Source organism: Eriocheir sinensis, chromosome 51, assembly GCF_024679095.1.
Source record: "Eriocheir sinensis breed Jianghai 21 chromosome 51, ASM2467909v1, whole genome shotgun sequence".
NCBI classification, from domain to species: domain Eukaryota; kingdom Metazoa; phylum Arthropoda; class Malacostraca; order Decapoda; family Varunidae; genus Eriocheir; species Eriocheir sinensis.
The window spans coordinates 12,887,683-12,913,540 of NC_066559.1; the positions used below are offsets into that span (position 1 = coordinate 12,887,683).

The 25,858-nt window shown below is 43.6% G+C and overlaps 1 protein-coding gene across 1 annotated transcript in view; it reads left to right on the forward strand.

The window, feature by feature from the left end:
* Nucleotides 1-25,858, forward strand: part of LOC126982437 (uncharacterized) — a 53,065-nt gene that overhangs the window by 24,573 nt on the left and 2,634 nt on the right. The window contains exons 4-6 of the mRNA XM_050834481.1: nucleotides 5,275-5,409; nucleotides 17,621-17,800; nucleotides 19,373-19,588. Of these exons, the coding sequence (XP_050690438.1) occupies nucleotides 5,275-5,409; nucleotides 17,621-17,800; nucleotides 19,373-19,588 (531 nt within the window). The remainder of the gene's footprint in view (nucleotides 1-5,274; nucleotides 5,410-17,620; nucleotides 17,801-19,372; nucleotides 19,589-25,858) is intronic.

Genomic DNA, 25,858 nt, shown 5'->3' on the forward strand with positions numbered 1-25,858 from the left:
TTGGAATGGAGAAAGGGTGGGCACAGGGTGTGTTGGAATGGAGAAAGGGTGGGCACAGGGTGTGTTGGAATGGAGAAAGGGTGGGCACAGGGTGTGTTGGAATGGAGAAAGGGTGGGCACAGGGTGCGTTGGAATGGAGAAAGAGTGGGCACAGGGTGTGTTGGAATGGAGAAAGGGTGGGCACAGGGTGTGAGGGTGTGTTGGAGGTGGAGGAAGGTGAGTGAGGTGTGTGTGTGTGTGTGTGTGTGTGTGTGTGTGTGTGTGTGTGTGTGTGTGTGTGTGTGTGTGTGTGTGTGTGTGTGTGTGTGTGTGTGTGTGTGTGTGTGTGTGTGAGGGGGGAGTATTACCCGAATGAATGATTATGAAATATTACTCGTCTGCAGTAGGCTATGCATTGTGCATTTTTGTTGTCAGTCTGTAAAATTATCTTTTCTTTTGCTTTATACCAAATTTTACGGTTTCATTTTTAAGCAAGCAAGCCTAACTAACCAACCAACCAACCAATCAACCAACAAACAAAGTACTAACCATATAAACAAATAACCAATAAACTAACTTACGAGCTAACTAAATTACCAACTAGCCTAACTAACTAATTAATTAACCAACTAACTGATTAACTGACTAACCCACCAACCAACTAACTAATAAATTGAGTAAGTAACAGTGGCGTGTGGTGCATATGGATGTGTTCATTAATAAGATGACAGTGCTTTTTTTATGGGCATCAGCCCTGGCTGGGCTATTAGGACATATATATTTTTTTTGTTTTTAGGTTTTGTTAATTTTTATTTTTATTTTTATTTTGTCATCAGCATCATTCACACAGTCATTCATTCTGCTCATCCACACAGCTTAGCCAAAAAAAAAAAAAGATTAAATAAATACATCTTAACCCCAGCTCACACTGTGCCCACTCTGGGCCACGACTACCCACGACTCTAGGGTACACGAGGTCTTGGGTGTTGATGTGAAAGGGTTGGGCATGTCTTGAAAGAGGTCTTGAGACTGTTGCCGAATGCTGCGCCGACGTCGTGACGGGGGTCTGGAGTCGTGAGGGTTAGCACGACATGCTGGCAACTAGTTGGCCGAATGTCCCAGACAGTCGGCATGACACCAAGAGCCCAATAAAACCTCCCCCCATTCTTGGAGCGTGGGAACCAACTTGTCAAATGGAAAAGTCGCTGTGTTGTCGTGGCCCAGAGTCAGCACAGTGTGAACGGGGCTTAAGGGGGCCTATCCAAAGCTAGCAAGTAGGGGTGGGCGGGCACACAGGAGTACCACATTCACACACACACAGGGCTGTGTGGCCCAGCAATAGACCAACATCGCATATAAAAATGAGATAACATATATATCAATTTTATATGTATCACCTGCTGATTATCACGTGGACCACAACAGTAATAGTACATTTGTTTACATAAGGTATATGTAGGATAGCCATAATACGATGTTTATATTTCATATATAATAATACAAATTAGGAACCCTCCCCCCCAAAAAAAAAAATGTATATATATGGTGTCGTCACATCTCGTCGATCAAGTGGGTCTCTCTTAAGAAAAGCATCAATATATCGGTCACCTCGGAATTCCCATCCCCAAGAACTGCGTCCAAGGTGATGGGAATATCCCTCGCTCTGCAGTAGTTTACCAGTGGACTGCGTTCACGGGTAAATCTACTGCAGTGCAAGATGAGGTAACTGACAGACAGTATAGCATCACAAGTCTGACATATCGGCAGTGCGTGTGTTTGGTGTATGGTGTGGTGATGGTGTGGCGTAAGGGTAGAGAATGAGGGAGCAGGACGGGGCAGGGAGGAGGGGGAGGCGTGCGTGGAGTGGGAGGGATAGATGATGGCTTCTGTCTTCAGCCCCGTTCACACTGTGCCGATACTGGGCCACGACAACCCAGCGACTTCTGCATTTGACAAGTCGGCTCCCACGCTCCAAGAATTTCTTGGCGTCCTGGTGTCGGCTACCATGATTGCCGACTGTCTGGGACATTCGGCCAGCTAGTTGGCAGAATGTCTGCACCATGCTGCCAACTAGTCTCAAGACGAGTCTCAACGGTCTTATTTTTTAAATTGCGCCATGTCTACGACAACCACGAATCTGCCGACCGATTGGCCGACAGTCTTGACGACAGTCTTCCAGATTGTCTATCAACTGGTTGGCCGATAGCTGGCCGACAGTTGCCAAGGAGTTGGCCGACGGTCTTCCTGACGGTCTTCGCGATTGTCTTGGCGACTGTCTTGGCGGCAGAGAGAGAGAGAGAGAGAGAGAGAGAGAGAGAGAGAGAGAGAGAGAGAGAGAGAGAGAGAGAGAGAGAGAGAGAGAGAGAGATATGTGTGAGAAACGGAAGGAATGAGAGAGACGGAGGGAGGAGGGAACGTGGTAGTAAATTCTCTATTCCATTTTACTTTAGTTGGCCATGAAATATATTTGCGTTTCCTATTTTTAACTTTTATCTTTGGTATTTTTTATATCTTTTTCTCTGCTTTGCATTCTATACTCATCTTTTTTCTCCTCCTTCCTTATTTTCCTGTTTCTCGTATTTTCTTTTTTACATTATTTTGGTTTTGTTTTTTGAAGTTCGTATTTATTTTTCCATTTGTCCACTTTTCTATTGTTTTATCTTTCTCTTGTATATTTACGTTCTTGTTGTTTTTATCTTTATTCATTTTTAGACATTATCTTTTCTGTTTTTCTTTTCCTTTTAAAAATAATTTTTCTATTCACATTTAAGGACAACAGCTCATGCAATTGTTTTCTTTAGCTTATTATCATTATTATTATTATTATTATTATTATTATTATTATTATTATTATTATTATTATTACTGATTTTACTGCCGCTGCTAAAGCGACTACTACTACTACTACAACTACTACTACTACCACCACAACTACTGTTATCATTATCATCACTGTTTTTACACCTACTACTTATACTACATCATTATCTTTTCATTATCATCTATTTTCATTATTACTATCATCCTCATTATTGTTACTATTAATCTACCAGTACCTTCTCTCACTTCCATTAGCACCCATTGAGTTATTAATCAATTTGCCTTCCTTACGTATGGGTATTCATCGTAGCAAAACAACAACAACAGCAACAACAACACCTCTTGAGCGCCAATCACCAGGGTTCACGGGCACCAAATCCCTCCAGTATTTCTCTAAACAATCAAGTCGTTCCTCTCCCTCTCTGCCCCTCGTCCTTCCTCCGTCTCCTTTCTCTTGGCCTCTGTTTCTCATGCAATTTCCTTAACTCTTAACCATCTCTCTCTCTCTCTCTCTCTCTCTCTCTCTCTCTCTCTCTCTCTCTCTCTCTCTCTCTCTCTCTCTCTCTCTCTCTCTCTCTTCAGGTTCTATATAACCTGGTTTGATAATACGAAATCTTAATTGTTACTCTCTCTCTCTCTCTCTCTCTCTCTCTCTCTCTCTCTCTCTCTCTCTCTCTCTCTCTTTATTCATTGCCTTATCTTCGTTCCATTTCCTATTAATAAACATAAACTCGCCTTTATTCTCTATCTCTTCGTGCTTCTTCTGTTTCTCCAATGTCTATATTTCTTTGTTTTGTTTCTTTTCTTCTTCGTTTATACTTATTTTGTATCCTCATAAACTCTCATTGATTGTAATATTTCCCTTTTCCTTTTTCATTTCATTCTTCTTTTACTTAATTCCCTTCTAAAACACCTCATCTTTGTATCATTCTTCTCTTTTCTTCTCTTCTCTTTGTAACTTTTTCTTTTGTAGCTCCATTGTTATTAACCTTTTCTATATTTTTTTTCTTTCATTCTCATAGTCTTTTAAGCACTTGAATGTTCTGTCTTTTCCCATTCTCCTCCTCCTCTTCGTTGTCCGTCTATTCCTCCTTTTATTTTTTCGTTCCTTTCTCTTCCTTACATCTCTATCCTTCCTCCTCCTTTCTTCTTCTGACATTCACAATCTACTTTCTCTGATCTCTCCTCTTAATCCTTCTTCTCCTTCGCCCTTTTCCATCAATCATCAACGCCTTTTTTCCCTATCTCCCTTCTTCCTAGTTCCTCCTTCTCCCTCTCCTTATTTTCGTTGCCCTCACCATCACTCCCTCTTCCTTGATTCTTCTCCCTTTCCCCTTCTTCATTGACCTTTCCTCCACTTCCTTCTTCCATCTTCTTTTTCCTTACACTCCACTTTTTGTCGCACACCTTCCCCTCGCTTGTCTTTCTCTGCTTTCCCTTCTCGTCTTCTTCCCCTCCTGATCATGTTTCTCTTATTTTCTTCCTTAATTCCTCTCTGTTTTCTGTTTGTCTTGTCTTCCTTCTTTCTTTTCTCTCTGTGCTTTCAATTCTTTCACTTCTCTTACGGTTGAATTTTCTGTTTTCCTCGCTTTTGCAATGTCTTCTGAACATTTTAAAACTCATTTTTTCCCTTCCTTCCTTCCTTTTTTTTTCGATCTTTCTTTCCTTTTGTTTTTGTTACTATCAAATCTTTCTTTTCTAGAACTTCATGTTTACTGTTTTCCTTTTACACTACACAATGTTTTCGTGATTTGCTTTTTTTTGTCTCCTTTCTTCTTCTCGTCCTCTTCATTCCCTTCATCCACACGACCTCCTTGTGTCTCACCGCTTGTCTTTAGTCACCCATTTATTCCACTTGCCCGTTTGTTTTAGGATTCGTCTGTAAAATATTTACCTCCACTTCCGTGTCCTACAGATTCATCAACCTTGTCAACCTCCTATTAATCTTTGTCCCTCCTCCTCCTCCATCTCTTGTTCCTCCTTTTTTCACTCCAAGTTAACCTCCAATTCCTTGCCCAGCAATCGAGTCTTTCTCCAACTTCTGTAAATATTTTTTCCTCATTCTCCTCCTTCCTCTTCCACTTCCTCCTCCTCTTTATCTCTCTCTCCACACCTTAGAAGAAATTTAATCTCCATCTGTTTCTCTACGTCTTTATTCTTGTCTCTCCACATTTGCTTCGACTGTTTAACCGCATCATAGATCCACAATTCCTTTATAAATGTAATTCCTCCTACTTCTCCTTCTCCTCCTACTCCTCCTCCACTTCCTCCTCCTCCTCCTCCTCCTACTCTTCACCATACCCCTCTCCCTCCCTCCTTTATCCCCTATGCAATGAACAAGCCACTCATGTCTAATTAACTTCTCTCCTCTCCTCTCCTCCCCGCAGTACCCAGCGCAACTCCTGTCTAACCCCTCTCCCTCTCCCACCAGAACCCAGCGCAACTCCTGTCTAACCCCTCTCCCCACCCCACCAGTCCCCAGCGCGCGCATCACCGGCTCGAGGGAGATCTTCATGAAGGCGGGCAGCGACATCAACATAACGTGCGTGGTGAAGGGCGCCATCAGGGGAGCGCCCGTCACCTGGTACCACGTGCTGCCCCGCGACCCACGTGAGTACACACCGGGGGGAGGGAGGGGGAAGAAGGGAAAGACAGGAAAGTGATTAGGGGAGAAGGGAAAGGGGAGGGATTTTTTGATTGGGAGGGAAGGGGAGAGCGGAAATGAAAGAGGGGGAAAGGGAGTGGAATGAGGCGAGGGAGGAAAGGGGAGAGGGAATAGAGGAGAGGGAAGGGGAGAGGGGGAATGAGAGAGGAGGAAGGAAAGGGGAAGGGGAGAGGAAAAAGGGGGAGAGAAGGGGAGAAGGGGAATGGGAGAGAGGGAAGGGAAGAGAAGGGGAGAGGGGGAAGAAAAGGAGGAAAGAGGAGGGGGAAGGAGAGAGGGGAAGATGAGAGGGAGACGGGGACTCGGGGAAGGGGAGAAAGGGAAAGGGAGAGGGAAAAGTGTGGGGAAAGGAGAAAGGAGGGAATGTATTGAAGGATGCTGAGGAAATGAAGGATGTAGCAAGGGGCTGTTGGATGCAAGAAAAGAAATGATGCAGAGGAAAGGTGTAAAAAATAACGCGTAGACACGTCACGGAATTGTAAGTATGTTAATGATGTAGCATCGAAGAAAAGAGAACAAAAAAAATGACAGGTACACAGGAAAATCATTGGAAAGGAGCAACAAAATAGACGAACATCGAAAAATAAAAGGCAAAAATAATGTAATACAGAAAGTGAAGAGTAACACAAACAACAGCGACACAGGGAAATGCGTAGAAAAGGAAAGACAGGCGACAAGTACCGAAAGAGAGAAAGAAAAAAAAAAACAGAAAATAACAGAAATACAAATGTGAAATAAAATTTAATAGAAAAACAAATAGAAATAAAAAAAAAAGGGATGTAAGGGTTAGCGGAGGGAGTGTGTGGAAGTGTACGAAGATGGAGAGGAAGGAAGGAAGGAAGGAAGGAAGGAAAAAGAGTTGCATATTTTGTTTTAGACTGTGTTCACTATTTGACACTTTGTTGTTGTTGTTGTTGCTCACTCTAAAAGGGCGATGACTTTGTTTTCGCTTCCTTGTTACTGTTATTATTGTTGTTGTTGTTGTTCGCGTGTCAAGATTGAATGCTTTGCTCTTGTTCATTTTTATTTGTTAGTTTCTTTTTCGAGCGAAGCTTTTGATTTTGTGGATTCTCTCTCTCTCTCTCTCTCTCTTGTCTGTGTTTCCACGCGTGCAGATTTATTTATCGGTTTGGACTGTCTGTCTCACTGTGTGTGTGTGTTTGTATGTCTGTCCATTCTTCGTATTTTCTTCTGCCTTTTTTTCATTCTTCTTAATTTTCTTATCTTCCCCCTTTTATAAATCATTTTTCTTTGGTTTCACTTTATATCTATTAATATTATTTTTCATACTTTTTGGCCATTCATTTGTCACCACCGGAAAATCTCTCTCCCACTCTTTTTCGTACTTCAGTCTGTTTTTTTTTCAATCCACAGGTTTTTTTCATATTTTTGCTTTCTCCACATTCTAGTTTTTTTTTTAATATTCTACATCCATTTTTTAATATTCCACAGTATATATCTTTTTTATATTCCAGTCAGGTTTTATCTCATATTTCAGTCTGCTTTTCTTCATTGTCCACATTCTGTTATTTTCCATATTCCACAGTCATTTTTACCAGATTCAGCAGTAAGTTTTCTTTTTCAATGTTTCACAGTCATTTTCCATATTTCAATTATTTTCTCCACACTGAACAGTTATTTTTTAATCCATATTCCAGACTGTTTTTCTCCATATTCCACAATCTTATTTTTTCCATATTGCACAATCTTCTTTTCCATATTCCACAGTCTCTTTTTTTCCATATTTCAATCTGTTTTTTTTTAATATTCAAGTCAGCTTTTTCCATATTCCACAGTCATCTTTTTTCAATGTTCTAGTCTGTTTTAAATCAATATTTCCCTATCTACGTTCTGTCCTACCTGCTCCTCCTCTCCTCGCGGCCTCTTACCATCGCCACTAATTCACTCTCGCCTCATGCATATCACTTCTTTTATGCGGTTCCTTTACCTGCCTCCGCCGAGCCGCTCCTTTGCCCTATATATCAGACCTTGAGACTCTCCAACAGACCATCAATAACAACACCAACAGCAGCAACAACAATAATAACAACACATATAACCAGTAACTACCACCACACCTCTTCCTCCATGACCACCAAAATAGCAACACCCATCACCACCGCCACCACTGTTTCCCCTTGTTGCACACCCCACACACTTGTTTTCCTCTTCTTGTTCTCTGTGTTTCCTTCTCGTGAATATTTCGACCCCGCTTTTCCCTGCAGGGTTGAGGGGAAAAAAGGACAGGTAAGGGAGAAGACAGGTACGAAGGAAGAGATGAAGAGAAATGAGGGAGGAAGGGGAGGACGAAGAAAGGGGGAAGGTGGTAAGGGTAGGAAATGGAAGGGGTTTGAAGGAAGGAAGGAAGGAAAAGGACAGGAAGCAATGGGGAAGGGAGGAGAAAGATGAAGTTAAGTATATATGATTGAAGGGATAAGGAGGTGCAGAAGGAGTTGAAAAAGAAGGTAATAGTGGCAGGATATGGAAAGGAAAATAATTGGAGGAAAGGAAAGTGTTTGAAAGAGGAGGGAAAAAGAATGGGATGCGATAGGGAAAGGGAGGAGGAAGATAGAGGTAAGTATATGTTTGAAGGGAGATGAGGAGGTGGGGGAGTTAGGTAAGGAAGCAAGAGGTGTGAGAGGAGAGGTGAGGAAGACGAGTGGGTCAAGGGGAGGGAAGGAAAGCCAGTTAAATAAATATAAAAAGGAACAGTAAAGATATGGTCTCCGGTGTGAGGAAAACGAATAAAAAAATAGAGAAAAAATTACAGCTAAGAGGGAAAAAATTCTGGAGATCTATTACAATATAAATTATTCACTTTTATTCTTTAATATTAAGTGCAACTGTGATATTCTCTCTCTCTCTCTCTCTCTCTCTCTCTCTCTCTCTCCTTTCTTAATTTACGTCTATTTTTACATTTTTTTTTCCTATTTATTTTCCTTCTCTCTTTTCTAAAATTCTTCCACTTATTGTTTTTTTGTTTTCTTTCTATTCGTCTAATTTTTTCTCTCATTTCTTACATTTTTTCTTATTTTCTATTTTCTTTTTCACTTCTCTAAAATTCTTCTTCTTTTTTCTTTTCCTTTTATTCCTCTCCTTTTTTCCTATTCCCTCCTTCTTCACTTCATCGGAATCTCAGTCTCCACGGGCAAGCATTTTTTTCTCTCTTATCTCTCTCGCATTTTTCTCTCCTCCACGTTTCTCTCCATTTCCTCCGAATCTTCTCTTCCTCCTTCCATAAAACATTTCCTAATACCATTCTTCTTTCTTTCCTCTCCTCATCCACGCCTTCTCTCCAAAGGCTGAGAAAGAGAGAGAGAGAGAGAGAGAGAGAGAGAGAGAGAGAGAGAGAGAGAGAGAGAGAGAGAGAGAATAATTAAATAAAACACCAGTAAACTCCTTCCTTAACCCAAACTTTCCTGGACACATTTCGTAAGGGATCAAATTAATTCTAAATAGTTTCTCACCCTCCTCTCACCCCTTCTCTCCCCTCCCCCTTCTCAGTGTTTTCCTTCCTTTAATTTATCTTTCTTTCCTTTTTATCTTATAAGCAACTAAAGTTTCTTTCTCTCTCTCTCTTCCTTCCATTATTTCTTTCCTCCGCGCTTTTCTTTTCTTTTTTTTCTTTTCTTAATTTAGCTGCTTCTAAAATTCTCCCTGTCCCCCTTTCCTTCTTTTCTCTTCTCCTCCCCTCCTTCTCGCCTTCCCTTCGCCCCATCCTTCCTTCCTACTTCCGTTCTAACCTTACCTAAAAGAACTGTTTAATCTTCATATTTCTCTTTCTCTTCTGTCTTGTTTTTCTTTTAATGCAGTTCATCCACAAAATTTTTTCATTTTTTCTTCCCATTTTCTTTCATTTCTACTTTTTTTTTATCCAATCTCATATTATCCATTTCCTTAATGCAGTAAATCACACTTACTTTCGTACAGCAAAATATTTTCCATCTTATACAATTTTCATATATTTCCCTGTTGTTTCTCACCTTTCCTTTTCCTCTTTTCCTTCTTCCAATGAACTTTAATCACAGTTTTCGTTGAGCTACATATTTTCTTCGGTTTTTTTTTTTTTTTTAATGTTCATCGTTTTCCCGCTGTTTCCTTGTTCTTACAGTTTCCTCTTTAATTTTTTTTTTTTTTTTTTTTTTGTGTGTGTGTGCAGCTCAACCACACGTTCTGTACTACACCATCAGTTTGCCATATTCTCCATTTCCTTTTCTCTACAGTTTATTTCCCCTTCCTTCTCTTTTTCTCTTCCTCGCTTCCTATTTTTTTTTTTTTTTTTTTTACAATTCAGCCGCACACATTTATTTTCTTCTTCAATAAGTGACCGCTCCCCGACAGACTAAACCCATGAACCCGCCCCATAACTTTTGTACGAGGAAGTATGGGCCTAACTATTTTGTGGTAGAGGCCTATAGAAGGTTATTGCGTCCTGCCAAACCTTTAAATTATGAAGCTAATAGTTGTACCGACCCTCCTCTACCTCCCCTCTGCCTTCTTCCCTTCCCCTGTCGATGTTATTTTTTCTTTTTTTTTCTCTCTCTCTCTCTCTCTCTCTCTCTCTCTCTCTCTCTCTCTCTCTCTCTCTCTTCCATCCACCCTTCCTTCCTCTTTCCTTCCGCCCAAATCCAGCTCCTCTATCTCCCCTCCTCTTTTACTCCTCCCTTAGATCCTCTTCCATTCCCTCAGACTCTTTTTTTCCTTTCTAACCTTTTTTAATATCCTCTCTCTCTCTCTCTCTCTCTCTCTCTCTCTCTCTCTCTCTTTCTTTGTGTGTGTTGTTTCCTTAGAAAATATTAACACGGCATTTACCAGAAGTAAACGAAACAACCACTGCAAACGCAATAACAAAAAAAAAACATACATAAAGAATTACACCAAAATTACATGAGAAATAATTACACTAAAAATCTCAATAATGACAAAATGACAAAACGAAAAGATGAAAAAAGAACAAAAATAGAAGAGAAAAAAATCACAGTCATTAAGCTTTGAAACTATAAATATAAAAAGTTAACTAATGAAGATTACATGTATCAAAAACAGTAAAACAATATAACCTACCCCGTCCACACACACACACACACACACACACATACACACACACACACCATGAGGAGCAGATTAATGTAATCAGTTCTTATTCCTGTTGATCCATGTGGCAGGCATTGTTATATTGCTTAATTAATGGTTCAGGAGAAGGAGGTGGAGGAGGAAAAAGAGAAAGCCCACAACGAGAGGAAGACGGTGATACAGCTGATGGAAATGAAGGATGGGGATGAAGAAGAGGAAGAGGAAGAAGAGAAGGAGGAAGAGGAAACGAAAAATGAAGATGAAGGAGATGAAGAGGAAATCAAGACGAAGACGAAGAGGGCGAGAAGGAAAAAGAGGAGAAAAGATGGAAGAGGAAGATAAAGTGACTAAAAGAGTTGGAGATGGAGATGAACAGGAGGCGGGAGACGAGCTGGACGAGGACGAGGAGAGAATGATGCAGCAGACGGAGGAGGAGGAAGAGAAGGAGGAGGAGGAGGAGGAGGAGGAGGAGGAGGAGCCTATTTCTCTGCGGACACAGTTATGGCCCTTCAGTTGTCTGTAGCAGTAAATCTTCCCGTCCGTCAGTCTCTCTCATCACTGTTCCCTTCTTCCACCAAGAGGCTACACTGCTAACACCCCTTCCCCCTCACGCCGCCCCCCCTTCCCTCCATGGACGTACTAGGGCCACAATGCTACAACACTAATGGTGACTCAAGAACAACAACACAAACAGCAACAACAATATCACTGATAATAATATGACCCATGTCACAGATCAACACTAAATAACAGATGTATCTCGTTATTGCTTCCATCACTACGTTCATAAACGCTATAGTGAATACGGAAAAACGATGGATACAATATGAATACCTCGGTTTGAATTCCCTTTGTAGCACTTCATTTTTCCCACAAGCGCCTCTAACCGAACACTGTTTCTCCCATCACTACAATGTTAATACAATAATCTACAGAATGAAATAAAACAACGCAATTAATCGCTACCCTGGTTCGAATCCCCTCTTCTGACATCTCCAAGCACTTCTAACTCGGTACAGTCCACCCCTGAACACATTTCTAACTTCGCTAAACACACAACGCCACTTGACACAATAAAACCAAGAATACGATAACAGTGCCTTGGTGTGGATTCCCCTCCTGGCACCTCCTTTGCAGTCTTAGCTTCTCCTTTCGGCAGCCTCCATTTACAGCAAACTGCCTCCCAACTCCTCCTGGCTTTCTATTATCATTGGGTTCCTAAGGGAAAGTCAGCTAAACACAAGATAAAGAGTACAGTAAAAGAAACTGTTCGAATTCCCCTTTTCAGCATCTCCCGTTCCCTCCCCGTGAACACTTTATTCCCTTTATCATTATGATTCGTTGTGTAATAATAAAATAAAATAAAAATCAGCAAATAAAGACTATACAACACACATGTTGACATATCCCTCCCAACACCCTCTTTTCACACCAGGCCGCCCTCGACACTTTACTCGTTTTTTTTTAATTTTTTTTTTTTTTTACGTTGTTGCCTATTGCGCCGGTAGGCATCTTCCCGGTGGGGCCTGATGGTCGGCCCAAGGCTTCTTCCAGGTGGGGCCTGATGGTCGGCCCAGCCCATTCTGGCGCAGGCGAGTGTTTACAGTGGCGCCATCTTGCATTGGCTCATGCTGCCCCCCGGAATTCGTTCTTGATTCGCTTGGACGGCTTCCTCTAGAGTCCGGGTTGATGGGTGGTCTTCAGGACAGCATGTGGGTAGTTTTAAGCCACTCGGCGGTGACTGAAAAATCCGAGTGGTAGCGTGAGGATTCGAACCCGCGTCGTCCATCACGCGGCGAATGTGGGTCCAGTACGCTATCACTTCCGCCACCACCTACCCATTACTACACTCCGTTATAAAAATACCTGAAAAAGCAAAATAACAAGGATCGTGCAGCAAACAACACCCTCTCTTTACCTTTAACTTCTCTCAACCAACTCAGACTCACCCTTGAACACTTTCTTCCCTCCATTATTAAGCTCCGATGTCGAAAAAAAATAACCGAAATACCACAAAATACAACAAACGGGTTCGAATCTCCCTCCCGGCACCCTCTTTTCACACCGAGGACCCCCAAACCAGCAACAAGTCGGCCGTGAACACTTTAATTCCTTTATTACCACGCTCAGTCGTCGAAATACCCAAATACCCAAATATATCAAAATAATACAAAAATGTTCTAATCTCCCGCCCAACACCTTCCTTTCGCACCAGTCGCCCCCAAAAAAGCACCAAGTCGGCTGTGAACCCTTTATTTCCATTATCGGGGCGTCGCGGAAAGAGTGTCGGCGGTACATAGTGGGGATGGGCCTCGAGGGCACAGGTGGAAGGCCAACCCGCGCCCCGGAACGGCCTCTGCGGGCGCGTGGCTCACAGGGGCGGCGCCGAGGCATAAGGAGCGCTCCTGACTGTTGACAACTCGGTATGGGTCTTCTTTTCTCTTATGTAACGACTTGTGAGGGTGTAAGGAAGGAGGAAGTGTGGGTAGCTGGGTGGGTGGGCGGGTTGAGTACGCGCGCGCGTGTGTGTGTGTGTGTGGTAGTTGTTATTATGTTATGCGATCCTGTGTTGCTCCCTCGAATATTGATCAAAGTTTACCTTCTAAATAATGTTATGCTTTTACACATTTTGGCGCCCTATAATAAAAAAAATAGCACATATATTTGACAAGATTTTGGACGAGTAGTGGGTCACTTCCCTGAAGGGTACTGCGTAGCTTTATGACCTTCGTGATAAACTAACAAGCCTTCTGCACCATAAACTTGAAAAAAATAAACTGATGAGAACCCAATAAGCCTCCTTTGAGGCCTTCAGGAATCGTTGAGGAAGCGTCTGAGAATACCGACGAGAGGATGCTTTGGTGCTGGTTTAGAGTTGCCTCGAAAAAAAAGTGTTACGAGGAAATTTGAACCTTAGTACTTGTTTATGTATTGTGATGTATTGTTTAATATATTCATCCTCATTCTCTTTTGCTGCGCGATGTGACTTTCAATGGTGTGTTCAAGGGGGACTTGGGTTGCCTTAGTGTTGGCGGGTGTGGACAGAGAAAGAGGTGTAAGGAGGAAAATTCAAGCAGAGATACTCTTTATTTTGTTGCATTTAGCCTTACTCCCCCGTCTGCAGTGGTAGGAAAGGAAGAGCCACTATAACGTCTGTTTTGATGTTTCCATTAATTGTACACGGTTTGTAGTGATAATGAATACATAACGATCAGGGGTACCGTGGCGGTGGTTCAGAACTTTAGATGACTGCTGAAGGGGAAAGGGGTGGGGGGAGGCAGGGGTTAAGAAGAAACTTGACTGTAGCAGTATATATATATATATATATATATATATATATATATATATATATATATATATATATATATATATATATATATATATATATATTAACGGTAGAAGTAATAATATGTTTTAATTTTAAGTGTTGGTTTGAGAGGCAACAATACCTAGTTGGTCACGTCCTTCAGCTATGGCCTGGCGTCGAGGCAAAAACAGCTGCGAGAGAAACATGTTTTGTATCATCAGCTGGGCAATACTTCAACGTGGGAGGAAGTGTGTGTGTGTGTGTGAGAGAGAGAGAGAGAGAGAGAGAGAGAGAGAGAGAGAGAGAGAGAGAGATAATTTTTCAATAGGCTATGAATAGTTTGTGTACAGAGCGAAATAACCTACTGTTATAGTCTTTTATTGCTGTTTTTATACTGTACAGCACTGACCGTTTATACACTGGATGCTGGACGCTACAAAACACAGCAGTGAATACAGCAGTAGGCTACCTCGGTAAACAAACTAAATAGCAATAGCCTACTCCTGGAAAAAAATAGTTGAAATGTATTTGTGGCGTATAGAACAACGTACATTTACGTACCTGTCACACAGCACACAGAGTGGTGGTGTTGTAACACACTGGGGGTGACCGGGGGGGACAGGGGGGCAGCGGCGCCAGGGTGCAGCGGTGAGGGAGTCAGGGAAGGGCCGCCCCCTGCTGTGCCTCACGATGAACACTCAACGTTGACACTCCTCCTTCACCACACACCTGACCACAGTGCACAGCCTCACGTGTGTCAAGGCGGCCACACCATCGTCCTCACCTTGGACAGCCGCTTCGCGAGGAAAAGCTAAAGTGGGCAAATTATCCACTCCATGCGGGTGTCGCCGTGCACGCCCTCACTGTTCACTTGCTCTAAAGACACTGACGCCGCCGCGCAGGCGCAGCCGCGGGGCCGCGGGCAGCCGGGCACGTTGCGTTTAGTAATAATCGCCGCACTTCTCGTATCATGGCAACAGCGTTCACCTTTGTAAATGTTGATGTATTTCCCTCACATTCTCATTACCCTTCTCTTCACCCGACTTACATAACATTCGCCTCTTTCTCCAGGTCCATTTTTAAACTGTCCTTATTGGCTACATTATTCTTTCCAGCTTTATTTTATCTACTCTATCAATTTATATTTTCCTGTTTTTCATTATCCTTCCGTTTTGTTCATTGATTTTACCTTCAGCTACGTTTTTCTTTCGATCACCTTATATTTCTTTTTTAACATTTTTTTTTTTCCTGTTCATTACCCTCATGTTTTAGTTCATTTATTTTACCTTCAGCTAATTTAATCTTAGTGTTATCATTTTTTTGCTTGCACCTTTCTTTTTTTTTTCTACTTTGTCCTCTTCCTTTTTTGCTACCTACTTAATCTTCTCCCTCTTCGTTATCTTCGCATCCTTATTCCTTGTACCTGGCTCCTTTACTTTCTATACTTTTATCACAATTATTTTTCAGTTACTTTTTTCGTCTTCCTCTTCCTTTTTTCCCGGTTACTCCATCAGTTTCCTCTTCGTTATCTCCACATCTCTTTCCCGCGTTCCAAATTCCTTTACTTCCTTCGTAATCTCATTGACTACCAGATAAGGAAGACAGAAAAAAAGATCAATCCCTTACGATTCTTTTTCCTAGTCTTCCTCCTGCTCCTTCTTTTCCTCCTCACTACATCAGAACTTTTGCGATTTTCTCAAATCTTTCAACATATTCCTCCAATCCCTTAAACGACGAGCAAAGAGGAGGTAGTGGAAGTCAATAGCCAGGATCGAAACTGTTATTCATTCCACTCTTCCTCTTCGTCTTCCTGTCTAACTCTTCTTCCTTCTTCTTCTCCTGATTCTTTTTCATGTAGCGTTGAATCCTGTTCTGCTGATCCTAATGTTTCTTCAATTCTTCTAGTTCGGCAGATAAGAGAGAGAGAGAGAGAGAGAGAGAGAGAGAGAGAGAGAGAGAGAGAGAGAGAGAGAGAGAGAGAGAGAGAGAGAGAGAGAGAGAGAGAGAGAGAGAGAGAGAGAGAGAGAGAGAGAGAGAGAGAGAGAGAGAGAGAGAGACGCCAGAGCTCTCGAGGGGCAGCTGAGGTTTGGAGACGACACCCTGGCCATTAGGGACTCCATCAACATCCTGGGGGTGGAGGTCGACTCCAAACTCAGCTTTGACCGCCACCTCGAGAACGTGGCGCGCAAGGCGTTCCTGAGAGTGACACTCCTGAGTCGAGTCCGCCACCTTCTCGACACTGATGGACTCCTAAGGCTGTACAAGGCCCAGGTGAGGCCCATCATGGAGTACAGGCTGTACAGCCCCCTGACATGGATGAGTAGCGCCCAGTGCCACCTCTCCCTGTTGTACCGGGTGCAGAGGCGTGCCAAACGCCTAATATACGGTGCCGGTGACCAGCAGCACCAGCAGCAGCAGCAGGGACGACAAAGGGGACACCGGCAATGGCAACAGCAACAACAACACCAGCACCACCGTTACCACCCGAGACAGGACGTTCCCCGCCACCAGATGGATAGTCTGGAGCACCGCAGGAGGTCGGCGCCCTCACAGTGCTGCCCAAGGCCCAGGTGCAGCACACACCACACCTCGCGGCACTCGGAGTCCCGTGGAGGAGGTCAGAGCGAGGTACGAGAGCGGTAGCGTCCGGTGATCTCCTCGAAGTCCCGAGGACCCGTACGCTGAGGTGTCAGCGGGCCTTCACCTGTGTCACAGCAACACTGCGGAACGCCTTCACGGCCGAAGTGGACCTATCAGGCCTGAGCACCCAGCGCGTAAAGACAGCTGCCCACCTGTGGTGTCGCGCACGCCCCCTTAAGTGACAGTGTCTATGAACAATACGGACTTCAAGGGGGGCCACACCCACACTAATATAAAAGAACAAACTATTGGGCAAGCTTTAGAATAGGTGCCCTTATGGACGAGGGCTCCTTTAGCTCGTGACACCCCATGCCATACTAATAGGATTTCATCTATGTGCTTTTGTTTAAGGAGAGAGAGAGAGAGAGAGAGAGAGAGAGAGAGAGAGAGAGAGAGAGAGAGAGAGAGAGAGAGAGAGAGAGAGAGAGAGAGAGAGAGAGAGAGAGAGAGAGAGAGAGAGAGAGAGAGAGAGAGAGAGAGAGAGAGAGAGAGAGAGAGGTCAACTGTGTATTCCTCATCCTCTTTCTCCTTTTCTTCGTCTTCTTTTGCTCCTGCTTCTAAAATAATGAGTTATACATTTCTTTCCTATATAGAACGTTAAAAAAAATATTGATGTATATTTTCTACGTTTTTTATCCGCCCTTTATTCCCTTATCATCCTGCTTCACATTAATCAGTACTTCTAATTTCAATTCTAAATTATTGTTTTCTGCTTTTCTCATTTTCTCAGCCTCTTTTCACCCACAGTTATTACCCTCATTAATTAACTCCTCGTTTCATCTCCTTTTTTAAAGCATCAAAACCCATCCGTTTCAACTCGTTCCTTTTATTCCTCATCTTTCTCAAAGTTCTCCTCCTCCTTCTGCTTGTCCTCTTCCTTCTCCTCAACGGATCGGAGCCTCACCAATCCCTTCCTATCACTATTATTTTTTTTTTATATATAGCCATCACGCCTTTCCCTCCTCCCTCGCCCTACAAACAAGACAGTGGAGCCTGGAGACCAATCCCATTTACTGCTCCTCTTAGTAGCCTCTCAGCGTCCTCCCTGGCAATCACGCCTGCCTCTTCTCCCTCGCCCTACAAACAAGAAGACAAGTATAATGTCTACCACAACTCCATGTCCTCTCTCCTCCCAGCAGCCAAGGAGGAGCTGGTGGAGATCAACGCCGGGGGCCGGGGCGGCGTGCAGCTGGTGACGGACAAGAACTCGGGCACCAGCTGGCTCCTGGTCACCCACGCCACCTGGAGGGACGCCGGGAACTACACGTGCGCGCCCGTGCACGCCACGCCCACCTCGGTGTCCGTCCACGTGCTCGACGGTGGGTGGGCGCGGGCGTGGAGGGAAGAGGGGGAGAGGGTGCATGTGTGTGTAAGGAGAGGGGGTGTAGTAAGTTGGAAGGTGAGGAAGGTGTGTATGAGGGGGAGGGTTCATATTTTTGTTTTCTATCTGATTTAGTGTTACTTTTCTACCTTTGTTTAACGTTATATATTTCTCCCTCCTTAACATTTCTTCCCGCTATCTTTTTTCCAAGGCCAGGTTTCTTCTGCCCTGTGTGACCTACTACTGCTGCCTTACTCTCACCTACTATTACTATTGTTCCCTGTGTGACCTACTACTGCTGCCTTACTCTCACCTACTATTACTATTGTTCCCTGTGTGACCTACTACTGCTGCCTTACTCTCACCTACTATTACTATTCTTCCCTGTGTGACCTACTACTGCTGCCTTACTCTCACCTACTATTACTATTCTTCCCTGTGTGACCTACTACTGCTGCCTTACTCTCACCTACTATTACTATTGTTCCCTGTGTGACCTACTACTGCTGCCTTACTCTCACCTACTATTACTATTGTTCCCTGTGTGACCTACTACTGCTGCCTTACTCTCACCTACTATTACTATTGTTCCCTGTGTGACCTACTACTGCTGCCTTACTCTCACCTACTATTACTATTGTTCCCTGTGTGACCTACTACTGCCTTACTCTCACCTACTATTACTATTGTTCCCTGTGTGACCTACTACTGCTGCCTTACTCTCACCTACTATTACTATTGTGCCCTGTGTGACCTACTACTGCTGCCTTACTCTCACCTACTATTACTATTGTTCCCTGTGTGACCTACTACTGCTGCCTTACTCTCACCTACTATTACTATTGTTCCCTGTGTGACCTACTACTGCTACTGCTGCCTTACTCTCACCTACTATTACTATTGTTCCCTGTGTGACCTACTACTGCTGCCTTACTCTCACCTACTATTACTATTGTTCCCTGTGTGACCTACTACTGCTGCCTTACTCTCACCTACTATTACTATTGTTCCCTGTGTGACCTACTACTGCTACTGCTGCCTTACTCTCACCTACTATTACTTTTCGTTCCCTGTGTGACCTACTACTGCTGCCTTACTCTCACCTACTATTACTATTTTTCCCCACTCTTCTATCTTGTTTCTGTTCTTCGTGTGGCTGTACGAGATCTTGCTATGGGAAGAAAATATCATAAAATCCTTCCTTCCCGAACGTTATGTATTCCATATCATTCTTCGTTGTTCTGTTTCAATTATCTTAGTTCTATTTATTTCGTTCACTATTAGTTTTTCGTTTTCTTTTCAATATTCGTTCTCTCTCATGATCACTATTTGTTATCTTTCACTATTCGTGTGTACTACTGGCCACTTGCAGACTCCTTATTTTCTTGTTTTTATGTTATCTCCTTTTTGGTCTTTAAAACACTAATTCTTCCTTTCCTCATCAGTCAGACTCCTTACCAGCCACTTGCAGACTCCTTATGTTGTAATGGAATCTCCTTGTGGTCTTTAAAACAATCCTTCCTTTCCCCACCGCTGCGTGCCCTTGATCCCCGTTCCTTTCCCCCAGAAGAGGCTCCAGCCGAGCTCCAAAACGACCCCCAGCCGAGCCGGGCCCAGACGTCCACCCAAGGAACGCCAGGCCTCCCGCTGCTCCTGCTGGGGCTTCACCGTCTGCTGGGGCGCGACAGGACGAGAACGTGGTGCCTCTGGGTTCTCCTGGCTGCCTGTCTAGGGTTCTCCAGCGCCGCCAGGGGTACGGGTGGCCTTCAGGACGTCTCTCAGACTCGTAAGGAGGTCAAGGCATTGTTGAAAGTCGCCGCGAGGGAGGAAGGTGGTTTGCGGATATCCTTTGCTTCTACACTTCCTCCTTTTCTCTCTTTGCATCCTACACTTCATTCTCGTCTTCCCCATCCTTCGTCTGATACACTCCACCCTTCTCCTCATCGTTGGAATCCTACACAACCTCTTCCTTTTCTTCCTCCTCCTCCTCCTCCTCTCGAAGGCACCATGACAAACCACTCAGTTCCGACGCCCACGTACTTTGATCTAACCCCCTCCAACACCTCCTCCTCCTCCTCCTTCCCTTTCCTCACCCACGCTTCCTGCATCTCTTCACGCCTTCCGCCCTCAGCTCTAGTCCAGGGCGGGGCGTGTGAGAAGCAAGGCGCGGGGGACGTAACGGCGCGTTGGTTGTGTTGGTTGTCTGCCGTGATGTGGTGGAGTTGTGTTGTGGTCTTTGTGTTGATGCGGGTGTGTTGCGGTGGTGTGCTGGTGCGGGTGTGTTGCGGCGGTGTGTTGGTGCGGGTGTGTTGCGGCGATGTGCTGGTGCCGGTGTGTTGCGGCGGTGTGTTGGTGCGGGTGTGTTGCGGCGGTGGATGGGTGCGAGGGTGTGTTGCGGCGGTGTGCTGGTGCGGGTGTGTTGCGGCGGTGTGTTGGTGCGGGTGTGTTGCGGCGGTGTGTTGATGCGGGTGTGTTGCGGCAGTGTATTGGTATGGGTGTGTTGCGGTGTATTGGTGCGGGTGTTGCGGCGGCGTGTTGGTGGGTGTGTTTCGGGTGTCTTGGTGCGATTGTGTGTTGCGGCGGGTGTGTTGGTGCGAGTGTGTGTTGCGGTGGTATGTTGGTGCGGGTGTGTTGCGGTGTGTTGGTGCGGTGTGTTGGCGGTGTGTTGGGGCGGTGTGTTGGTGGCGGTGTGTTGGTGGGTGTGTTGAGGCGGTGTATTGGTGCAGGTGTGTTGGTGGCGGTGTGTTGGTGCGGGTGTGTTGCGGCGGTGTGTTGGGTGGCGGTGTGTTGGTGTGGGTGTGTTGCGGCGGTGTTTTGGTGCGGGTGTGTTGCGGCGGTGTGTTGGTGCGGGTGTGTTGCGGCGGTGTGTTGGTGCGGGTGTGTTGCGGCGGTGTGTTGGTGCGGGTGTGTTGCGGCGGTGTGTTGGGGCGTGTGTTTTGCAGCGGTGTGTTGGTGTGGTGTGTTGAGGCGGTGTATTGGTGCAGGTGTGTTGCGGCCGTGTGTTGGTGCGGGTGTGTTGCGGCGGTGTGTTGGTGCCGGTGTGTTGCGGCGGTGTGTTGGTGTGGGTGTGTTGCGGCGGTGTGTTGGTGCGGGTGTGTTGCGGCGGTGTGTTGGTGCGGGTGTGTTGCGGCGGTGTGTTGGTGCGGGTGTGTTGCGGCGGTGTATTGGTGCGGTGTGTTGCGGCGGTGTGTTGGTGCGGGTGTTGCGGCGGTATGTTGCGGCGGTGTGTTGGTGCGGGTGTGTTGCGGCGGTGTGTTGGTGCGGGTGTGTTGCGGCGGTGTGTTGGTGCGGGTGTGGTGCGGCGGTGTGTTGGTGCGGGTGTGTTGCGGCGGTGTGCTGGTGCGGGTGTGTGTTGCGGCGGTGTGTTGTTGTGGTGTGTTGCGGGGCGTGAAGAGGAAAACCTTGCATCTATCGTGTGTGTTGTCCCTCCTCCCTCATGCATGATTAAAAATGTTTTGCTCTTTCCTGCTCTCTTGATCACGCTACACACACACACACACTAACTAACTAACTAACTAACTATGTACAAATTTTAAGGTCGTGTGTTCAGTAAATTCATCAGTGTGCACCTTTCCACTTCATCACCCAGTCACGTGAATACATAAATGTTCATACATACATACATACATACATACATACATTACATAGGTACATACATACATACATACATACATACATACATACATTACATAGGTACATACATACATAAAGTCCCTAGCCAGGCAGAGCGAAATAAATGGAAAGAATGAACAGAAAATCACGTAATCGGTTAATATGCTTTTTTTTTAATATACACTTGATAATGAGACGCAGCTCACACGTGTTTTTTTACTTGCTTTTTTAAAAGGGGGGTAAAAAGTGGACGTAAACAAGAGATTTTATATTTAAATGATAAAACGGTGAATGTCAAGATTAAAAGAGTGGACGAGGAAAAGGTTATGAAAGAGAAAAAAAGTGAGAACGAGAAAAAGTGAGCACAAGAAAAAAAGTGTTTGACAAATAAAAGGTTAATGATAAGTAGAGAATAAGAGAAAAGAAGTGTGTGGAAACAAGTAAATGACGGAAAAGATGCTTAAGGGAAAAAATACTGTGAAAGGTAAAACATGCAAAACAATGAATAAAGAAGGAAACTTAGCGATTGATGAAAAGGTTGATGAGAAAAAGATGGACAGTGAAACAGGTGACAGTGATAGAAAAGACTGATAGAGAAAGAGACATGAGGAAAAAGGTGAACGAGAAAAAAAAAACCTGAAAAACGGCAGAGAAAAATTGGAAGGGAATAGAAAAATTCACAAATATAAACGAGAATACCAATAAAGTAAAAAAAAAAAAAGGGAGTAAAAGTGTAAACTCTAAAAGGGAAGAGTGTGCGGGGATGAAATTGAAGTGCAAATGTGGTCAATTATTCTCGGTTTTGTGGAAATGCGATAAAGATGGAAAGAATGCAAAAAAGGAATACTGAAACCCGTAAAAATGGAGGATGTGAGTATCAGAAGATCGTAAACATCGAATGAGGAAAAAGGAAGAAATTACCGAGAATGACTCCCGTAAGGTTGAAATAAAACTGAAGAAAGGAACAAGATGGAAAAAGATGAAAAAAGGGAGCTTCAGAAAAAGGTGTGAGCAATAACTGTCAGGACAACGTGTGAAATTCAATGAGAAAAAAAAATCCTTGAAGAAAAATGTGCTCATATGTAATTCAACTGTTATTGTGACCAATGATTCTGAACTTTGTGGTAATGAGGTAAAGATGAACAATGTAATGAACGATTGAAAGTTATGAAATGAGAATCTCTAAAGAAATTGGTAATGTTAGGACTGACTCGACCTCGAAATTTCGACGGATGAAAAAATATAAAAAAAAACGGGAAACTTACGCAAAAGGAAAGTGAAAAGCATATGAAGACATTTTAAAGAAATTAAAAGAAGAAATAGATAAAATTCTCCAGGGGAAAAATGTGCAGATATTGAATTGGGCTTAATAATGTGTAAAAAGTTTCTCGGCTTTGTGGAAGTGCGAGAGATGAAAACAAGAGAACTGAAACTCACACAGAAAAAAAGAACAGATAAAGTTAAACTGTTAAGACGATCAGTGACTCACTCTCTGTTGGTGGAGATGCGATAAAGAAAAAAAAAGAATGAAGTTGTTAGTCGGAGTATGCTGACGAATTCCTTGTTCTCGGATACTTCGTGATTTATGATAAACAATGAAATAAAACAGGAGGAAAAAGTTTAATCATGTGTTTTGTACATTAATCGTCGAAGCTGTGATGCATCAGAGAGTAAAACCAAAACGGCGAGATAATAATAAAGTGGATGAGTTACCGTTCGCTATTATTCATTTTCTATTAATAAAGTGATTTCTGTGGGAAGGAAAATGTGAGAGAAAATTAGCTGGTTGCTCTCTCTCTCTCTCTCTCTCTCTCTCTCTCTCTCTCTCTCTCTCGTGACCACACATAGGCTACACACAATATCGTTTTAAAATATGCATCTTTCCTCCTTATCTCCTCCTCCTCCTCGTGCTCCTCCTTCTCCTCGTGCTCCTCCTCCTCCTCCTCCTCTACCTCTTCCTCCTCCTCCTCCTCCTCCTCCTCCTCCTACACCCTCTCCCTGAAACTACCATTCTCTCCTTCCCTCTCCTCTTCCTACTTTTCTACATACTGACTCTTCTTTCTCCTTCTTCCTTTTCTCTACGTCTCTGTCTTACTCTCCTTTTCTCCGTTACTCTGTCCCTACTTATTATCTTTTTGTCTTTCCTCCTCCTCTTCTTCCTCCTCTTGTTCCTCTTTGAAACTGTGGTGTTCAAGGACTCTCACTGCCATGGAAAGAGGAACCGTTGGAAGAAAGAAGAAAACCAAAGAGGCAGACAGAAGAGGAGGAGGAGGAGAGATGGAGGGTGGCAAAGGAATGGGAGAAGGAAAAAGGCAGTGAAGAGAAAGCTGGAGAAATGGAGAGAGAGAAGAGAGGTAGATGTAGAGGAGTAGAAGGGAGGAGAAACTGGAGAAAAGTTGGAGGAAGTGAGGAGAGGGTGAAGAAACAAAACTGAGGAGAGAATAAAAAAGAGAAAGATAAGGGAGGAATGAAGGTAGGGAAAAGTAGAGGAAGAATGGAGCAAAAGGAGAGAGAGAGAGAGAGAGAGAGAGAGAGAGAGAGAGAGAGAGAGAGAGAGAGAGAGAGAGAGAGAGAGAGAGAGAGAGAGAGAGAGAGAGAGAGAGAGAGAGAGAGAGAGAGAGAGAGAGAGAGAGAGAGAGAGAGAGAGAGAGAGAGAGAGAGAGAGAGAGAGAGAGAGAGAGAGAGAGAGAGAGAGAGAGAGAGAGAGAGAGGTGCCTTTATTTTCTTTTAAAAACATTAAATTAAAGAAAACTATGTAAGGAGAAAAGAAGGAAAGAAAGGGAAGAGAGAATGAGAAATAAGTGGAGGAAAAGTACGAGAAAGAAATGAGATATAATGAAGCTGGCAGGGAGGAGCGGATGGGAGGGAAAGTAGTAACGGGAGATGAAGAATGAAGAGAAAATGAAGAAAGGACGAAGCAGCTAACATGAAAAAGGCGAAACAAAAAAAATGAGAGGGAAGAGAAGAAGAACATGAAAATAAAATTGAAGGGAAGATGGAGGAGTGAAAAAGAAGGAATAACCAAAGTGAAAAGAAGGAAAAAACAGGAAGAAATGAACAAGACGACAAGAATACAGACTTATTAAAAAAAATAGATTAAACTCGAAAGAAAAACAAACTAATTATGAAAAGAACTGGAGTGTGAAAACAAAACAATTAAGTTAGTGAGAAGGTATTAGGAAAAAAGAAAACTACACAAAATACAAAACACAGAAGAGTGAGAAGAAGAGAATGGAATGACGATGATAGAAATAAAAGCCAAAACCGTGAACAGATATACACAGAGAAAAGAAAGGCAACGGCGACAAAAAGATGAACAAGGCAAAATGTGAAGAAAAAATGAGGAAGAAGAAGAGGAGGAAGATGAGGAGGGAAAAGACAGTAAGGAGATGGATTAAGGAAGGTAAAGGATCACAAAAGGAGCGAGATATTGAGAAAAAGCTAGCCAATAGAATATAAAGAAAGTTAGGAAAAGAAAAGGATATATGGTAAAGGAGTAACACGCACAAAGGAATTCAGAAAATAAAGGAAAGAAGAAGGGTTACAGAGAAAAAGAAAAGAGCGTGTGGAAGAAATCCTGAAATACCTGCGAATCCCTGAGGAAAAGATCAATGATGTGGAAGCGGAGGAGGGGAAAGAAGAGAAAGGAGAGGAGATCAAGGAGGGGAATCGGAAAGGAGGTGGAAGAAGAGTGAAAGAGACGCGTAAAAAAAGAAAACGATATGGAGATACTGGAAAAGGAAGAGGCAAAGAAGAAGAGGAAGATAAAGAGGAGAAGGAAGAGGAGGAGGTGGAGGAGGTGGAGGAAGAAGATTAAAGAGACAAAATTTAATATCACATGAGGAGAGGAATGTGTTAGTATGTGAATATATGTGTGTGTGTGTGTGAGTGTGTGTGTGTGTGTGTGTGTGTGTCGCGTCTCACTTCCCTGATTGATGAGCAGTGCTTAATTTTTTTTTTTTTGTGTGTGTGTGTAGAGAGAGAGAGAGAGAGAGAGAGAGAGAGAGAGAGAGAGAGAGAGAGAGAGAGAGAGAGAGAGAGAGAGAGAGAGAGACGGGTTTGAAATATTAAAAAGAATCGAATCTGCAAAACTAAGTGAATTGAAACAAATGGAAATGTTACGCTCGTGAACATGATTCTTCGAACGATTTCGTTCTTTTTTCGCACACGATTTGTTAAACTATTTATCTCTCTCTCTCTCTCTCTCTCTCTCTGTTAAAAGCGCTCAAGGGGAGGAAAAGAAAGCGGAAGAGTAAAGGAGAGAAGGAATATGACAAAAAGAAAAGAAGAGCGGTGACGAACACTGAAGCGAGGCAAATAAAGAATATTCACGCAACTTGAAGGAAAAGGTGAAGGAGTGAAGGGAAAATGATTAAGGAAATAAGAGGAAAGAGAAACAACAATAAGAAGGAAATATTGAAAGGTGTCAAATAAATGAAAAAAA